The sequence below is a fragment of the Ictidomys tridecemlineatus genome, chromosome 5 (genome assembly GCF_052094955.1).
Source record: "Ictidomys tridecemlineatus isolate mIctTri1 chromosome 5, mIctTri1.hap1, whole genome shotgun sequence".
In the NCBI taxonomy this organism is placed as follows: Eukaryota; Metazoa; Chordata; class Mammalia; order Rodentia; family Sciuridae; genus Ictidomys; species Ictidomys tridecemlineatus.
Window position 1 is genome coordinate 89,461,517 of NC_135481.1, and position 17,256 is coordinate 89,478,772.

At 50.5% G+C, this 17,256-nt stretch overlaps 1 protein-coding gene across 1 annotated transcript; it reads left to right on the forward strand.

The window, feature by feature from the left end:
• Nucleotides 1-77: 77 nt before the first annotated feature.
• On the forward strand, nt 78-16,949 carry Tgm1 (transglutaminase 1). Its single transcript, XM_021735543.3, has 15 exons — nt 78-2,622; nt 3,380-3,691; nt 3,823-4,011; nt 4,958-5,206; nt 5,578-5,696; nt 5,811-5,918; nt 6,367-6,541; nt 6,950-7,088; nt 7,214-7,317; nt 9,655-9,743; nt 10,244-10,397; nt 10,498-10,779; nt 10,924-11,084; nt 11,484-11,620; nt 16,549-16,949. The coding sequence occupies exons 2-15, from the start codon at nt 3,385-3,387 to the stop codon at nt 16,772-16,774; spliced, it is 2,439 nt and encodes an 812-aa protein (XP_021591218.2). The 5' UTR covers nt 78-2,622; nt 3,380-3,384; the 3' UTR covers nt 16,775-16,949.
• The last annotated feature ends 307 nt before the right edge of the window (nt 16,950-17,256 follow it).

Genomic DNA, 17,256 nt, shown 5'->3' on the forward strand with positions numbered 1-17,256 from the left:
GAAGAGACTTGGGGTGTGTCTGCTTTCGTTTAATGATCTACACTGTTATTCCCTGTTACAGAGAAGCAAAACCAGTGTTGGGCACAGAAGACAGGTCTGGATTTAAGCTTATCTTCTGGTTTTGTAATTGGGTTTGGGCCTAGGTTCCAGATTGGGATAGGAACTGGGAAAACCACAAAACAACTGTAAGTCTCTCCAACTGGCTGGGCATGGTGGCACACGCCTGTATTCCCAGTTGTTTGGGAGGCTGAGGCAGGAGGATCGTAGTTCAAAGTTAGTCTCAGCAACTTAGTGAGGCCTGAGAAACTTGGCAAGACTCTGTCTCTAATTAAAATATTTTTAAAGGGCTGGGGATGTGGCTCAGTGGTTAAGCACCCCTGAATTTAATCCCTGATACCAAGAGGGAAAAATGTCTCTCTAGCTGGAAGAGATCATAAGTTTCCCCCATGACACCTGCCCCTTTCAGATGCTCTCCTGTCTTCCCTGGCTCTCATTCACCTCAACTGAGAAGTCTCCAGTGTTCCATGTTCCAGGAGGAGCAACTCAGAATTCCCTTTTTCCACCCTGTTGTAGCAATAGTATCGGTCCCCATGAATAGTGTCTCACAGTTGAAAAACCTTTTAGAAATACTTGATCCCATTTGATCCTCACAAACTCTCAGGGGTGAGGGTGATTATACCCATTTGTACTAATGAGGAAACTGCTGTTAAGACTCGCCCAAAGTTGCTGAGCTCTGAGGTGCTGGAGCCAAAGTCTTCTACCATCCTGGTTTTTTCTATATCAATATTAAATGAAAAAAGTACATGAAATGGGTGGGCAAAGTCTTGGCCTCAGCTCACTGAGATACTGAACTGAGTGTCTGTTTCTGTGGTTTTTCCCTCTTCTGGTCCCCTACACCTTGTCCAGACTGAAAACCCTGAGGCACCAAGCCTCCAGGAAGGAGGAAAGGGGGAGTGGCTCAGGGTTAGGGCACCCAGTCAAACCTGGCTGGGTAGAGAAAGAGAAAGATTGATTGAAACAAGGGAGAGTGTGACAAAGGCATTTTCCTGGTTCTCTGGGATCTGCCTGGGCCCACATGTGCTCACACACATCAAGCCATACAGGGCCTCACCCCTTCCTGTACCATAAGTGGTATTCAGACAGCCCCAAGATGAAGCCCTTTGGCTGACCTGCCTCACACTGCCTGGGATTTTTATTTCCACCAGTATGTGCTGAGAGTTAGAAGGTGCCACAGACCCTTGCTGGGGCTTGCCATTGGACAAGAAAGTTGGTGTGGGGCTCCCCTCCCACTGGAGTCTCTGTCCCCAGTTCTCCCTTCCTGGTACATCAGCACCCTCTCCTCAAGTCTGTTTCCTTGTCTTTTTTGGCAATCCTGTTTTCATTATCTTCTGTTCAGTGGCTCATAGACAGAGCTGGAACACCACTGGGTTGAAGAGAAGGGACTCCTAGCTGCTGAGCATGAGAGTTAGGACCCAAGGAGAGCCTCCCTGAAGATGCCTAGTGCGTCTGCCTTGAGGTTGTCTCCCTGGCATCTCAGGTGTTTCTCTCAGAGCCAGGGGTGGAGCTAGGAAGCACACAGGTAGGTGCCTGGAGCCGGTTGGTCTGGATTCCCAGGAAGAATTCCAGGATGAAGAAGAGGAAGAATTTTCAACTCCAGCTGACCAGACACTCCTCCCAGGAGAAAAATGAATATTGTAGCCTGGGGAGGGGCCTCAGTTTCTACCCACGCCTGAATGTAAAGGCCTAAACCTCCAGGCTGAGAGGAGAAAATAAGAGATTGTTCCTACTCTGACCCCCAACCCCAGTCCCAAACGGGAGACACAAGATGCTGAGAGGCAGCTCACTCATGCTGGGAACTGTGGAGCAGCTGGAGGAAGGAGAGACATGGGGGGTGGCGGTCAGAAGATCTGGTAAAGCAGGCAGGTCAGGGGCTGGCTGGTGGAGCCAGTCTGAGGGCCTGGCTGTTGATGTCACCAGTCTGCAGCCCAGAATGCTGGAACCTCCCTAGGCAGAATGAATTCCAGGACCAGACCCATGAGCCAGTTTCACAAGGCTGAGCCTGGCCTAGGCTGCAAAAGAACTTGGCAGCAGGGGTCTGCAGGAGTAGAGGTAGGCATCCTCAGCTTGGGAACATGAGGTCAGCCAGACACGGCTGTGGGTAGAAGGGTCTCCCTGCCCCAGCACTCTTTACGCACCCTGTCTGGCAAGAACAAGCCTGTTCTGGGGTCCCTCACACCGATAGTCCCACCAAAGTCTTACCTTTTCATTCCAGTCTTGGTCCTGACATACCCGGACCCCGCCCCTTCGCTAGCGTCGTCCTGGTTCCTAGAAAGGGGAAAGGGGTGTGGCCGGTATCCATTTTCCGCCCCTACCTCCCTGAGACAGCCCCCAGAGGCCAGGCCTCTTCCCCCCACCCCACCCCCAGGGATGGAGCAACCACTCTTCCCCTTCTTCCTAGCAGCTCGGCCCCGCCCTCCCTCCCCTCATAAACCACTTACCCCGCCTGCCCCACACCTTCTATTCGCGCAGCGGCGTCCAGCCCGTGCGCCGGTGCCATCAGTCCCGACCTGTTCCCGCCCGGGTCCTGGGACTCAATACTGCCGTCGCCAACATCGCTGCCAGGTGAGGGGCTCCAACAGTCATCGTGGTGCTGAGCCTCAGCGGTCTGCGCTTTCTGGGGGCCACACGCGCACAGGTCCAGCCCCAGAAAGGAGGAGTGCCGGCCAGCGGGTACCTGTCCGCTGGGCTGGAGAAGCAGCTTTCGCTGGACCCAGCGCCGGCTCCCGCCACCTCCTGTGCCTTGGCCCTCCTGGCAGCCCCATGTAGGGTTTGCCCCAACGTGAGGAATGCCAAGGACCCCAGGTCCCCCATGCCACCCGCCGGTCTTATGGGGAGCCTTGAGTGGGGAGCTTTCTGCAAAGAAATGGGTTCTAGAGGCTGTCAGCGTCGTGGACCTCTAGACTGAGAAGCCAGCAGGTGGAGGGACCAGGCCCAGGGACACTGAGGTGCACTGGTGTGTGGGGATGCGTCTTGAGGCTGTGACAGGTGTTCATTCAAGGAACTGTGTCCATTTCCTCAGATGGGCCCTTGAGTGGGTTTTTCCTTTGGGCATCCATCTTTTGGATGTGGTTTGGTGGGTGTGAATAAGGAGATGGGGAAGGCTTTTCTCTGCATTATGGGAAGTTTTCCTGGGGTGTCTAAATGGAGTTTTTGGGGAGGGTCTCAGACGGGTCTAGGGGAATTTCTGGGTCAAAGTCAAATTGTTTCAGTCCTCTGGTTGGGATGACTGAATCAATTCACTGGAGAAGGGTTTCTGAGTGGACTAGCTAGGTACAGCTCTGAGTGAGTGACCAGAGCCTCCCCTGCCTCTTCTTCACAGGCACGATGGATGGTCCTCGCTCAGACGTGGGCCGTTGGGGCGGGAACCCCTTGCAACCCCCTACCACACCTTCTCCAGAGCCAGAGCCAGAGCCAGACAGACGCTCTAGAGGAGGAAGAGCCCGGTCCTTCTGGGCTCGCTGCTGTGGCTGCTGCTCACGCAGGAATAGGGCAGATGATGACTGGGGGCCTGAGCCCTCTGGCTCCAGAAGTCGAGGGTCTGGCTCCAGAAGTCGAGGGTCTAGCTCTCGAGACCGAAGACCTGACTCCCGCGGCAGTGGTATAAACGCAGCTGGAGATGGCACCATCCGAGGTGAGGCCAGCTGTTCATCTTGGCTGAGAGCTGAAAGGCCTTAATGGGACCTGAGACTCATCACTAGGGGCATAAGGGAGTTCTGGGTTCCTTTTTGGGGGCTTCATTGACCCAGATATGTGGCCTTGCAGAGGGCATGCTGGTGGTGACTGGTGTGGATTTGCTGAGCTCACGCTCAGACCAGAACCGCAGAGAGCATCACACAGATGAGTATGAGTATGATGAACTGATTGTGCGCCGTGGGCAGCCTTTCCATGTGGTCCTTTTCCTGAACCGGAGCTATGAGTCCTCTGATCGAATTGCCCTTGAGCTGCTCATTGGTGAGTGTGGCCTGGATGGAAGGGCGAAGGCCCTAGATTTGTTGGAGGAGAGGCTGGTATCGGATCAGAGAGATCTTTAGGCTCCTGCCTATCACCCCTCACCCCTGCCAGATAAGGCATATGCAAATGTCATGTATACATGACTTCTTGGGGAGGGTCTCGGTGTTTTAAGTTTTCCCAAGTTTTCTCTCCTCAGGCCTCCAGGGTATCTGTTTCCTTTCTGGAGTCAGCCTCAGTGTGCCCTTCTTTCTTGGTCTGCTCTTTCTACAGAGTGTGGTTGGTTCTCCCCCACACAAACACACTGTATCTATCTGTATCTCTCAATCTCTCTGTCCAACCCTGACTCTCTCTGTATATTTCTGTCCCATGACCCAGGGCAGGTGCCTCTCTCACCGCGTTGCTTGGTGACCGTTGACTGCCCAGGCTAGTGATTATGCAGCTACCGGGGGCGGGCGACTCTTCTTACCCTCTGATTAGAGCCCAACCTTGCCCACCCAGCCTCTAATTTCCCAGATACCCCTACCACCTCCATCAGGGATGCCCTGGGCTCTGGGAGCTGCAGCTCTGGGGAGCAGGTAGGGCTGGCCTTTGGTATGTGGACTGCCCTTTCTTTCAGGATAGGGGGATTTGCATCAGCCAGTGTGGCTCTGCTCCTCCAGCCCAGGCACTGGGATTGTCAGGCAGGAAAAGGGTAACAATAGCCCTGGTCTCCCCTCCCTATCTCTGAGTTCAATGTCAGGGGAACAGGTTTGGGATGTTGGACTGGGGCTCTGCCCTAACTCGCAGGCAATCATCGGGCGGACACAGCTACTTTGAGGGAGATTGTCACAGAATGACCCAACTCAGGGACACTCATATATATACACTGGCTCATAGACATTTTGGGTGGGGCTGGGAGAAGTCTAAGCAAGGCCTTACCAGCTAATTGCTAATTTTCCCATTCTAGGTAACAACCCTGAGGTTGGCAAGGGTACCCACGTGATCATCCCAGTAGGCAAGGGGGGCAGTGGGGGCTGGAAGGCCCAGGTGATGAAGGCCAGTGGGCAGAATCTGAATCTTCGAGTTCACACCTCCCCCAATGCCATCATCGGCAAGTTTCAATTCACTGTCCGCACACGCTCAGAGGCTGGGGAATTCCAGTTACCCTTTGACCCCCACAACGAGATCTACATCCTCTTCAATCCCTGGTGCCCAGGTAAGCCAGTTGGGGATAGAAGCAGAGGTTGGCAGGAGGGAAAGACAGGCCAGGGCTTCCTTTTCTAGGATCTGAGTGGGTGCCTGGGTACCTGGCCACAGAAAAAGTCAGCCTCCCATTGTCTGTGGAGGGGAACTACTCCCAGTATAGAACATGACCTGTCTTACCTCTATTGAGGAAGACCCTGGCTAGGACCAACCTTCTCCTACCATCTGTGTTGTGGTCCTTCTGTCCTTCCTGAGAGCAGTTCTGTCAGGCTAGAGTTATACTCTGTTCTTCTATGGTCACGAGATCTGCAGACCTGGCCAAGGGGCAGGTAGGGCCCAGAGAGAGAGTATAGGGATTAAAGTGTGTGTTTTCTGGGGACACAGAGGACATTGTATATGTGGACCATGAGGACTGGCGGCAGGAGTATGTGCTTAATGAGTCTGGGAGAATTTACTATGGAACTGAAGCACAGATCGGTGAGCGGACCTGGAACTATGGTCAGGTATGACTGGTTAGGGTCACCTGCAATGAGGGGAGGCAGGTGGAGAAGGGCCTGGCCCAGTGTCAGAATGTCTCCAGAGTGATCTGTAGCCAACTCTGCCCTCCCTCCTACCAGTTTGACCACGGGGTGCTGGATGCCTGCCTGTACATCCTGGATCGGCGGGGAATGCCATATGGAGGTCGTGGGGATCCAGTCAGTGTCTCCAGGGTCATCTCTGCCATGGTGAGCACACTCATATCTCTCAGTCTTACACTGTGTCTTCCTACTGCCTCTTCTGCACCCTGCCCAGGGTCCTACCCTTGCTGGATTCCTTCACTATTCTCAGGAATGTCCCTGCCTTTGCAAAGGGTATTGCAGGAAGGGGGTCTCGCTCTTCTTCTCTCCCTTGCTTGCTCTCACTACACCCTTCCTTGGCTCCTGTCCCAACTCCTGTGTAATGTAGGGCCAAACCCACAACTTGGCACACCCAGGATTCACATTCCTGTGTCAGAACAGGATAGGAGGGGGTATAGATAGTTCGGGGAAGGGATAGGTGGGGCTCAGGCTGATGTCTAGGTCTTGAGGCATTTAGGGGTAAGGGGTGGTTGCAGGGTCAGGGGCTGGGCTGGGGACCCAGCCAGGTCCTGAGCACCTCCCCCAACTCAGCCCCACCCCATCTTGTCTTGGGCAGGTGAACTCCCTGGATGACAATGGAGTCCTGATTGGGAACTGGTCTGGCGATTACTCTCGAGGCACCAACCCTTCAGCGTGGGTGGGCAGCGTGGAGATCCTGCTTAGCTACCTACGCACTGGCTATTCTGTCCCCTATGGCCAGTGCTGGGTCTTTGCTGGTGTGACCACCACAGGTAGTGAAGGGATCAGGACAGGAGTGACTTGGGTCCTACAAGGAGGAGGGAGGGAAGCTAGTCTCCATCTTCATCTAGCCCAACCCAGTCATGGCTACTACAGCATAGGGTGCAGGCAAAGGTAGATGATAAGCTGCCTTAATTATCATTAATTATTTGAACAACAGAGAAAGGCCTAAGAGAGAGGAAAAAGAAGCCATATGCAGGGTTTGAGCCAGGCAGGTGCCCTGGCTTTCGCCAACCCCAAGTGCTCTATAGCCCAAAGGTTCCTGGGCCCTGTAACCCCTGACCATGGTGGTGAATTTCAGCTTGGCATCCTCAGTTGTCCTTTTCCCCTGATATTGATGACCTGATGCCTTACCTTCCCCCCACCCTCTGCCCCGAATCTCAACCCTGGTTCCTCCACAGTATTGCGATGCCTGGGTCTAGCTACCCGCACTGTCACCAACTTCAACTCTGCACATGACACAGACACATCCCTCACTATGGACATCTACTTTGATGAGAACATGAAGCCACTTGAGCATCTGAACCATGATTCTGTTTGGTGAGGCTGGGGCTGGGGCTTGACCTCCTATATCTGCTGAGGCTGAGATGTGGAGGGGCAGGCAAGGCCTGGAGCTGGGAGCCCTGCATTGGAGTCTCAGACCCAGCCCTTCCTCCACTACCCAGGAATTTCCATGTGTGGAATGACTGCTGGATGAAGAGGCCAGATCTACCCTCAGGATTTGATGGGTGGCAGGTTGTGGATGCCACACCCCAGGAGACCAGCAGTGGTAAGGCAGGCCTTCCCTGGCTCTCAGACCCCATCCTGGTTCCCTCCCTCCCACTCCACCTGGGTGACAAACTCTAAGTGTCAGTCTGGGACTCAGCCTGAGAACCAAGATCTTCAGCCTCAAAGTTCTTTAAATGGGTTTATCAACTGAATCGCCATGCAACTGTTGGTTTATTTTCATCTTTTTATGTAATTATTTATAATGGCTAGTTTTATTTATAATGTCTAATTTTATTTATTTATAATGACTAATATACTCAGATGGCTCAAAAGCTAAAAGATTCAAGAGTTGTCAGTGTGAGGTTTCCCTCCCCAGGCAAGTCCACTATTCTTGCTTGCTTTTCTCACTTACATATCTGGGAGATAGTTAAAAGACCCTTTTATATATAATTTAAATATATATATATATATATATATATATATATATATATTTATATATATACACACACATACATGTATAAATATATAAATTCCATATAAATAAATATATTTTATACAAACATATGAACTGAAATATATAAATATATTTATATGCATATAAATATATTATATATATATATTTTAAATCCTCTATTGGATCTTTATTTTATTTATTTATTTTTATGTGGTGCTGAGGAGTGAACCTAGTGCCTCACATGTGCTAGGCAAGTGCTCCCCCCACTGAACCACAACCCCAGCCCCAGCTGGAGTAGCTGAAACAATGCCCACTATCTATATAAAAATATATATTTTTGAAAATTTCCATGATGATTCTGAAGATCACCTAGGTTTAGGATTCACTCCAAGCCCTGTGAGACATGTGGGAAACTGTGGCCCTCAGAGGTGAAGGACTTTGGGGTACAGGACACTAGCTTACCAGGAGAGCACATGCAGTCCCCGACTCACTCTCATTGACACACACTCTCACTTTCTCCAAGTTCCTCTCTGTTTGCTCCATTATTCAGTGTAAGCTTTATGTACAGGATGAACAAATATGACTCAGACAGATTTAAAGAAAACAGCCCCTATAACCCAGCCCTAAGATATAGCCTGGGATCACATAACCTATCAGCCTTTCCTCTGCAAAAATGAGACCTATTGCACAAACAGATCCCCACCAACTTCCAACCTTGGAATTCCAGCCCAGGAAACCTGGTCTGCCCCTCCAGTTTCTTCCTTCCAGACTCTCCCTTGCCTGGGTCAGATAGCCTTTGCCTGGCCTATCTTCTTTCTCTGGTCCCCTCCAAGATCCCTCCCTCTCAATCATCTATGAAAATGGTACCTCCAATGTTTAGCAATACAGTGGTGCCCACCATGCTGGAGCCAGAACTCAGGCACTGGCAAACCTGAGTTCTGGCCCTGCTCTGAGAACTGGTGGGGACTCTGGGGCCAGCCAGGCCAGGGCTTGATTCCTCCTTGATCACTTCTCAGATAAGTGATCTTGGGCAGGTGAGTGAGAATCTTGCATCTTTGGGCTTCCATGTTTCTGTGTATAATGTATATCATAGAGGGTAGCTGGGAGGATTCAGTGAGAAATAATGAATCCAAGAAGACTAGCAGCATACCTAGAACATTTGAACATAGTAGCCACTCAATAAATTATTAGCTCCTTCCAGCTGTCTTATGAGATCCTGGCATCTACTTTACCTGGCTGAGCCTGTTTCCCCATCTGTAAAAGGAGGCCACAGTGTTAGGTGTTGTTAAGATTATTTCCTGTTAGATGCCCTCACTTCCTGTTGGCCTTCTCCTACTGGGCCTCCTGCTGCCAACCCACATCCTCTAGGAAACCCTCTTAAGTAGGATAAGGACAGACTTTTTTTTCCCCCACATGTTCCCCCCACTACACCACTTTCCAGTAAAGAGCACAGAGTGGACTGCAGAGCTGAGGTGTGGTTCTGGATCTTTCTGGAATGGCGATGGTGGTGTCATCACTTTCCCAGCAGAGTCACCATGGCGCTGGATGGATCCTGATGGAGGATAGGGAGATTGCCCTGTCCTCTGGGCATCACAGATAATGGGCATTGTTCCATCCAGCCCAGAAAGGGTGCTGATGACCTGGCTGTGAAGGCAGGCTGTCCACAGGCTTGCCCCCAACCTCCATCTTCCCACAGAGCAGCCTGGGCTGAGGAAAGCTGACTGGCTGCTGTCTTCTTTGTTGTCCCTCCCTTGGTTAGACTGGGTGTTCACTGGCCCTGAGTATTTGGTGAGGATTTTTGGCCCCTTCCAGAGGCTACCAGCTGGGGGTACTGGACTTTGCTGGGTGGGGGGCAAAGGAATTGTGTTATGGCCTCTGCTCAGGGTCTGAGGGTCCCTCTTGGCTTCCTTGGATCCCTCACTTCTGTCCTATCTGATTCCCTAGGCATCTTCTGCTGTGGCCCCTGCTCTGTGGAGTCCATAAAAAATGGCTTAGTCTACATGAAGTACGACACACCCTTCATTTTTGCTGAGGTGAGAGTGAGGTTCCAGGTGCCTCCTCAGGCAGTCCAGAGTGATCAGAGCATTGGCTTCAGTCCTGGATTCTCTGGTCCTGACTTTGCCTTTGACTAACTAGCTGTGTGACCTTGGGCAAGTCACTCATTCTAGAGTCTTAGTTTCCTCAGCTGTAAAAAGGACATAATAATGGCTACCTTACTTCCTGTGCTCAGGATCAAAAGAGATAATGAGTATGAAACTGCTTCCTAAGTTGTAAAGCCAGTGAACAAGTGCAAGGGATTACTGTTATTAATGTCCAAATGTACTGCATGGAGCCTCCCAGGCCAGCTTCTTCCCTACTCTCTTGTCTGGCTCAGCTTGGGCAGTCTCCCAGTTGGGCTCTCCCAAGAAGCTTCCACTTTTCAGACTTAACCCTGCCCTGCAGCCCCTGGAACTGATAGAAGGCACTTGGGGTCAGGCCTCCCCTCAGACATTCTGGCTCACTCAGTCCTGCTCATGCCCTCACTCTGCAACAGGTGAACAGTGACAAGGTATATTGGCAGCGGCAGGATGATGGCAGCTTTAAGATTGTGTATGTGGAAGAAAAAGCCATTGGCACGCTCATTGTCACAAAGGCCATCGGCTCCAACATGCGGGAGGACATCACCCACATCTATAAGCACCCAGAAGGTACCATTCCCCACAGACAGTCAGCTCCATGCCGAGTGTTCTACTGAGCGCTTACCACCCAGGCCAAAGCTGCATCTCACCCTTGACCCTTAACCCCTAGGATCAGAAGCAGAGCGGAAGGCAGTGGAGACAGCGGCTGCCCATGGCAGCAAACCCAATGTATATGCCACCCGGGACTCTGCTGAGGATGTGGCCATGCAGGTGGAAGCACAGGATGCAGTGATGGGGCAGGACCTGACAGTCTCCGTGGTGCTGACCAATCGTGGCAGTAGCCGCCGCACTGTGAAGCTGCACCTCTACCTCTCTGTCACCTACTACACTGGTGTCACCGGGTCTACCTTCAAGGAGTCCAAGAAGGAAGTAGCACTGGCACCAGGAGCCTGTAAGTGCTCCTTACCCAGCCCTGCCCCCTAGATAGCCAAACACCAGGGGCTATAGACACGGAGACCCAGAGCAAGGGGGTACACCTCTGGGAAGGCCTCATCTGGAGAGACATGCCTTAGTGACCTGTGCATACTCTCCCCAGCGGAACGTGTGACCATGCCTGTGGCCTACAAGGAATACCGGCCCCACCTTGTGGACCAAGGGGCCATGCTGCTCAATGTCTCTGGCCATGTCAAGGAGAGTGGGCAGGTCCTGGCCAAGCAGCACACCTTCCGTTTGCGTACCCCAGACCTCTCCCTCACAGTGAGTGCAGTTTTGGGGGGCATGAGATGTGATCTGGGAGTGGTGGCATGGGGTTAAAGGAAACTGAAGGAGAAGAGGGGAGAGTGCTGAGCCAGGAACAGGCTGGCCTAATGAGTCTGTCTAGGAGAAAAATGTTAAGGACCAGCTCTGGTCTCCTGGGCCTCCCTCAGTTTCCTTGTCTATGAATTGGGAACTCATATCTCTGATTCTTTGGTAGCCTTGGCTGTAGAGTGGGTTGGAAGTTTCCTCTCTGACTTTTGGGGAGCCTTCTCTCGGGACAGAAACATAGGACTTATGGGGAAGTTTTGATTCTAAGGGTCTTTTCACTGGGGTGTAGCATATAGACTCTGTGTGTTTGGTCAGGGTCTCTGATATGATATGGGCCTCTGTTTTTCTCAGTTACTGGGAGCAGCGGTAGTTGGTCAGGAGTGTGAAGTACAGATTGTCTTCAAGAACCCACTGCCTGTCACCCTCACCAATGTTGTCTTCCGGCTAGAGGGCTCTGGGTTACAGAGACCCAAGGTCCTCAATGTTGGGTAAGTCTGGCCTCTCCTCCTGGCCCCTGCTGCTGCCCTCCATTTTCCCCAGGTTACCCTGAGCCCCAGCTTTGCTTCTTCTCACTATCAGGATTCCACAAAGTACTCTGGGGCCAGCCAGTAATCCCTCCCAACTCCAATTTAGTCCAGTCCAACCAGTGCTTAAGGAGATCTGCTGGGTGCTTTGTGCAGCACTCCAGGGGCCTGACCAGCTCATCAGGGAGCTAAAACTCCATGTGGGAATCATTAGTAAGCCATGGCTAACATCTGCCCAGCACTGAAAAGTTGGCCAGGCACTTGCAGGGATATTATCTTATTTGGAGATCAGGAAAGCTCTTTAAAGTGAATTAGAGGATTGTCACATGACTACAAGCAAAGCTGCGGAAACCTAAAGACATGGGTTCAAGTCAGCTCCATTACTTCTGACTAGATAGCCACGGGCAGGTGACAGCTCTTCTAAGCCTCAGTATTCTTGCCTATCAAGTGGGGCTGCCAGTAACACTTCGTCCTTGGGTTGTTTAGTCTCACATGTGGCACAAATTTACTGCTCTGCATCTAGTCATTTCTATTTTTGCCATCTTCATCCCTGCTTTATAGACAGGGACACTAGTGGCCATCGCTCACAGGGGACAGACTCTGCTCTCTCCTTTGGAGCATATACCACCCCAAGCTCTTGAGCATGCTGCCTGGTTTGTGCCATAAGAGTGGAATAGCAGCTCCAAGGGATAGAGCCACATGCCTCAGGCCCTCACTCAGGCTGAGACTGATCCTGACTGTATGAGGCTCTGGGCCTAGGGAGGGTACAGCACTTGTGTTCTTTGACTTCTGTATTTATCATCTCTGACACAGACACATGCTGCCCTGCCCCTCCCCAGGAAAAGCAGAGGGAAAGCAGAGAAGGCCAGAAGCTGACCTTTTAGACTGGCTTTCTGGCAACAGGGACAAGCGTTCCCCTCTTTAGAAAGAGGGCTTCTGAGTGCTGTGAGAGGGCCTGGAGTGAAGCAGGACATCCCTGCCCACTTTGCCCACCTTTTCTCCTGCTTTCCTCCCCTGCTTTCACCATCAGGCCAACTACAGGAAGGTTGCTACCCTGATCTTTGTCTCAGCCAGGCTCCTGGGAATGCCTGATACATCCAAAAATAGTGTTGTCCTCTTGCCACCCTACCAGGGTTCCTAGCAGCTCAGACAGTGAAGCTTGACATCTGCCTTGCTAGTCCTCCCTGAGACATCTCTCACCCAGACTCACACAGTGATGGAGGGAGTCTCCCCCTGTCTGAGGTTCTCCAGAGCCAGATATCCCTCAGCAGCCCTACCAGACCTTTGACCCATGCCTGCAAGTAAGGAAAGCACCATTCTGCAGAGTATCAGGAGACCTAGCTCCTGTCCCCAGCTGCAGGGCTTGTGTGCATCTCCCCACCATTTAAGGGCCCAGCCTGCCAATAGTTAGATGATGGCTTCTCAAGGCAGGCCCTCCAGGATTTTCTGTGGCTCCTTGGTTGCTGTGAATCCAGAACAGGGCCTCTAGGACTTTTGGGAGCCTTTAGGAGAACATCCCAGGGCTGTTGGTTCAGATACATTAGATTCCATGACGGGTGTTATTTTACCTCTCATTTGCACATCAAAGGCTGTGGAATGGAACCCCATTATACCAGGAGGCATGCCGCCCAGAATGGTGACTGGCCACTTAATAAACATTCCAGGACTTCCTCCTCCAGTTGACTGTTGTCACATCAAAACAGTCACAGGGAGGCTGGAAGTCTGTTCCAAGCGCTTCTTGGGGATTTTCCCCAGAGTCTGAATCACAGTCTCTAGCACATCCTTAAGAGTGGCCAATTTGGGGGCTGGAGTTATAGCTCAGTAGTACAGCACTTGCCTAGCACTTGTGAGGCACTGGGTTTTATCCTCAGCACCACATAAAAATAAATAAAGGAATTGTGTCCATATACAACTTAAAAAAATATTTTTAAAAAAGACTGGCCAATTTCCCTTCTTGGGGAGTAGATTAGACTTTGGGGAAAAGCCCGAAGTCATTTAGAGACTAATAAGGTAAACAAACAAAGGGGTAAAGATGCCCTTTCATTCCAAAATGAAGCACTTAGAAAAGGAGGGGCAGGCTGACTGCATGTGTGCATGCGCTCATGTGTGTTTTTTATTTATTTTTTTTAAAATATTTTATTTTTTAGTTGTAGTTGGACACCATACCTTTATTTTATTTATTTTTATGTGGTGCTGAGGATTGAACCCAAGGCCTTGCACGTGCTAGGCAAGTGCTCTACCACTGAGCCACAACCCCAGTCCCCCCACCTCATGTGTGTGTTTTAAATGGCTCTAAACAAAAGTCCAAGAAAAGTTTTTAAAAGTGTTTCAAACCCTGGCAACAGGGTTGGCTGGGTACACACGGAAGGACAACCCTCTCCAAAATCTCCTTCTAGTGCCCTTGTTTGGGAGTCAGTCTCATTAGATCTCATTACCCACAAGCAGTTACGAGCACATTCCAGCTTTAGTATCTGATTTGTAGTCAGCTTAAACTCAAAAACAGGGGTGTGGCAGAGGCCTCACCTGACACCAAGACCAGGGCAGGGAGGAACTTTGACATTCCCAGAGGAAGCTGGAAGGCAGCTTCTTTTGGAAATAATGCTAGTAATTGGAATGTAAAAGTTAATTTCTGAAATATTGCAATTCAACTATAGTTAAACAGACCTTTTTTAAGGAAAAAAATTTTTGAGACAGGATCTCACTATGTTGCCCAGGCTGGTCTGGGACTCATGGGCTCAACTCATTCTCCTGCCTCAGCCTCCCAAGTAGCTGTGACTATAGGTGCCACAGTTAGACTTTGAAGGCTGTTTTGAGCTTAATTTATCTTTAAATTTGTATCAATGGAGAAGTGAGCAAAAAATTAAAAACACAAATTTATACACAGTCAAAACATAACCTATCTGTTGATTTATAGATTGTTAGGTTTCCTATTATTATATTGTATTATATTATACACTCTTGTTTTCCTCCTTCATGGAGCTCAGAGGCACCTTCAAAGCCATTGATTCCATCACCTCATTTTACATTCACTTCCACTTTATGGGCTAGAAAGTGAAGATCAGAGAAATGAAGTAATTTATCATAAACCACATAGCTAATTAGTAGTAGAAGGGTAGACCAGCCCAGGGAAACCTCTCAGAAACAGGCTCCAAGCAAAAAGCTTTGCCCTATGGAGAACTTGTCTCTGGGGTTAGGGATGTTGGCTTATTCCCTTAGGGATGATGATGACTGCACAGGGTCTGACTCCAAAGAGGGAGCACAAGATAGGCTTGTGTTAAAAGGGGGCCAGAAGCAAGGGTTTAGACAGCGGCAGGCAGGACAGGCATGAACAGATGCCATATATATGCAATCATGTTCAGGGCATAAAATGCAAAAATGTAAATTGCTGGAGGAGCTCAGAGAAGGGCGAGGTTCTCTTTCCTAGCAGCTGGAGGTACTCAGGAGCCTCAGTGAAGAGGTGGTATGAGCTGAGCCTTGGAGGAAGAACAGGGGTGGGGAGCCAGTGCTAAGAGCTCATGCCATGTAAGGCAAATGCTGCAGAGCAGGACAGTGAAGGTGAGCTGGGAAGGGGAGGTTCAGTGACACCAGTGCACAGGAGCAATGTTGCGAGATGGTGTAGCTGTGTAGGTAAGAGGGGATGAATCAGAGAGAAGCTGTGTGTCAGGTTGGGGAGCTGGGATCTCATTCTTTAAGGAAGCCAAGTCCTTGAAGGACTTACTATACCTCTGGTTGGCAGCATAGAGTGGAAAAGGAATATGGGAGACAGGAGGGCAGTGAAATTGGTGAAATCATGAAGATTGGTGAAATCATGACTCCCAGAGAGGTAGCCTGATAATAGATTTTCAGAGGTCCATGAATAAGGGAAGACATTATAGTGTGTATGTGTGTGTGTATGCACACACCTTCCCACATATAACACAGACTCACAAACATGGTGGTGCATGTCAGATTAAAGATGCCAACTGTCTCTCCTTGGGTAGGCTTTTCCTTTTGTTCTAAGACAACATTTTTCTAATGGGCGCTTTTTTCTTTGGAAAGATGATTGAAAGATGAGAATAATTAATTCTCTTCTTTTCCCCTAGTACTGGGGATTGGACCCAGGGCCTGTGCATGCTAGGTAAACACTCCACTACTGAGCTAAATTCCAACTCTTTTTTTTTTTTAAGAGAGAGAGAGTTTTAATATTTATTTTTTAGTTTTCGGTGGACACAACATCTTTGTTTGTATGTGGTGCTGAGGATTGAACCCGGGCCGCATGCATGCCTGGTGAGCGCACTACTGCTTGAGCCACATCCCCAGCCCTCCAACTCTTTTTGTTTTGATATAGTCTCAAAATAGTAGCCCAGGCTAGCCTTCAATTTGCCATTGTTTTGCTTCAACCTCATAAGAAGCTGGGATTACAGGCCTATACCACCACACCCAGCAATTAATTTTCTTTAATACTTTTCTGGCAAAACCTAAAGCATTTGGCAATACTATGTTGGGCTCCAAAATCTTATTTTGAAGTTTTTTTTTTTTTTTTTTTTGGTCTTTGAAACCCTAGTGAGATGGGAATGGTCTGGTTAGGGCAGGAGCCATGGGGATGGACAAGAGGGGGCTGTGAGCTGTCTCTGGGATGGCATCGCAGTCTTTGTCCACGTGGATGTGAGAGCAGGCAGGGAGGAGTCCCCAATGATGGGGAGATTTTTAGTTCAGGCAGCTGGGCGTGAGGCTGCTGATCTGGCTATGTGGAGGCGGTCCTGGGGCTCAGTCTTTGCCCTGGTTGTGGGTGTGGAGATTCCATCTGAACCCAGAAATGCCTGAGTGGCTCCACCTGTTGCTCCTTCCTTACTGATTGCCCTTCCATTCTTCCCTGAGTTACTCTAGGCCTATGACCTTGTCTCTGTTCACAGGGACATCGGGGGCAATGAGACAGTGACACTGCGCCAGACGTTTGTGCCCGTGCGACCAGGCCCCCGCCAGCTCATTGCCAGTTTGGACAGCCCACAGCTCTCCCAGGTGCATGGTGTCATCCAGGTGGATGTGGCCCCAGCCTCTGGGGGCATGAATTTCTCAGATGCTGGAGGTGACAGTCGCTCAGGAGAGACCATTCCTATGGCATCTCGAGGTGGAGCTTAGCCCTGGACCAGGAACAATGGGACTGGAATCAGATGAGCAAGGACACTGCCCAAGATGGGAACCCACCACAGAATAGCTCCTCAGGAGCTCAGGTGGGAAGGCTGGAGCACTTGGGGAGAGAGCCAATCTTCACCTGCATTGGGTGGCACAGATGATAATAAACTTTTTTAATGAAGCTGCTGTTCTGTCCATCTGTGAGTCCATGCCAGGTCAAGGTGTGTGGGGCTACAATATTTGCAGGGGATGCATGTGCACCTGGTCCTGAGACTCATGGCTGGCAGTGATGGTGCCAGCTCAGCCACCCTTGAATAGAGACTGCCAAGGGTCAAACAGCCTTCCTAACTCCCCCACCCAGAGGCTGCCTCTGACCAGAAATCTAGGAAGCCCCCTCAGGTAGGGCTGGACTGCCTGCTGACCACAGTACCCACTGTGGGAGAAAAGAACCTACATTCTCTTTTATAGACACATGTTGGAGGTAGACA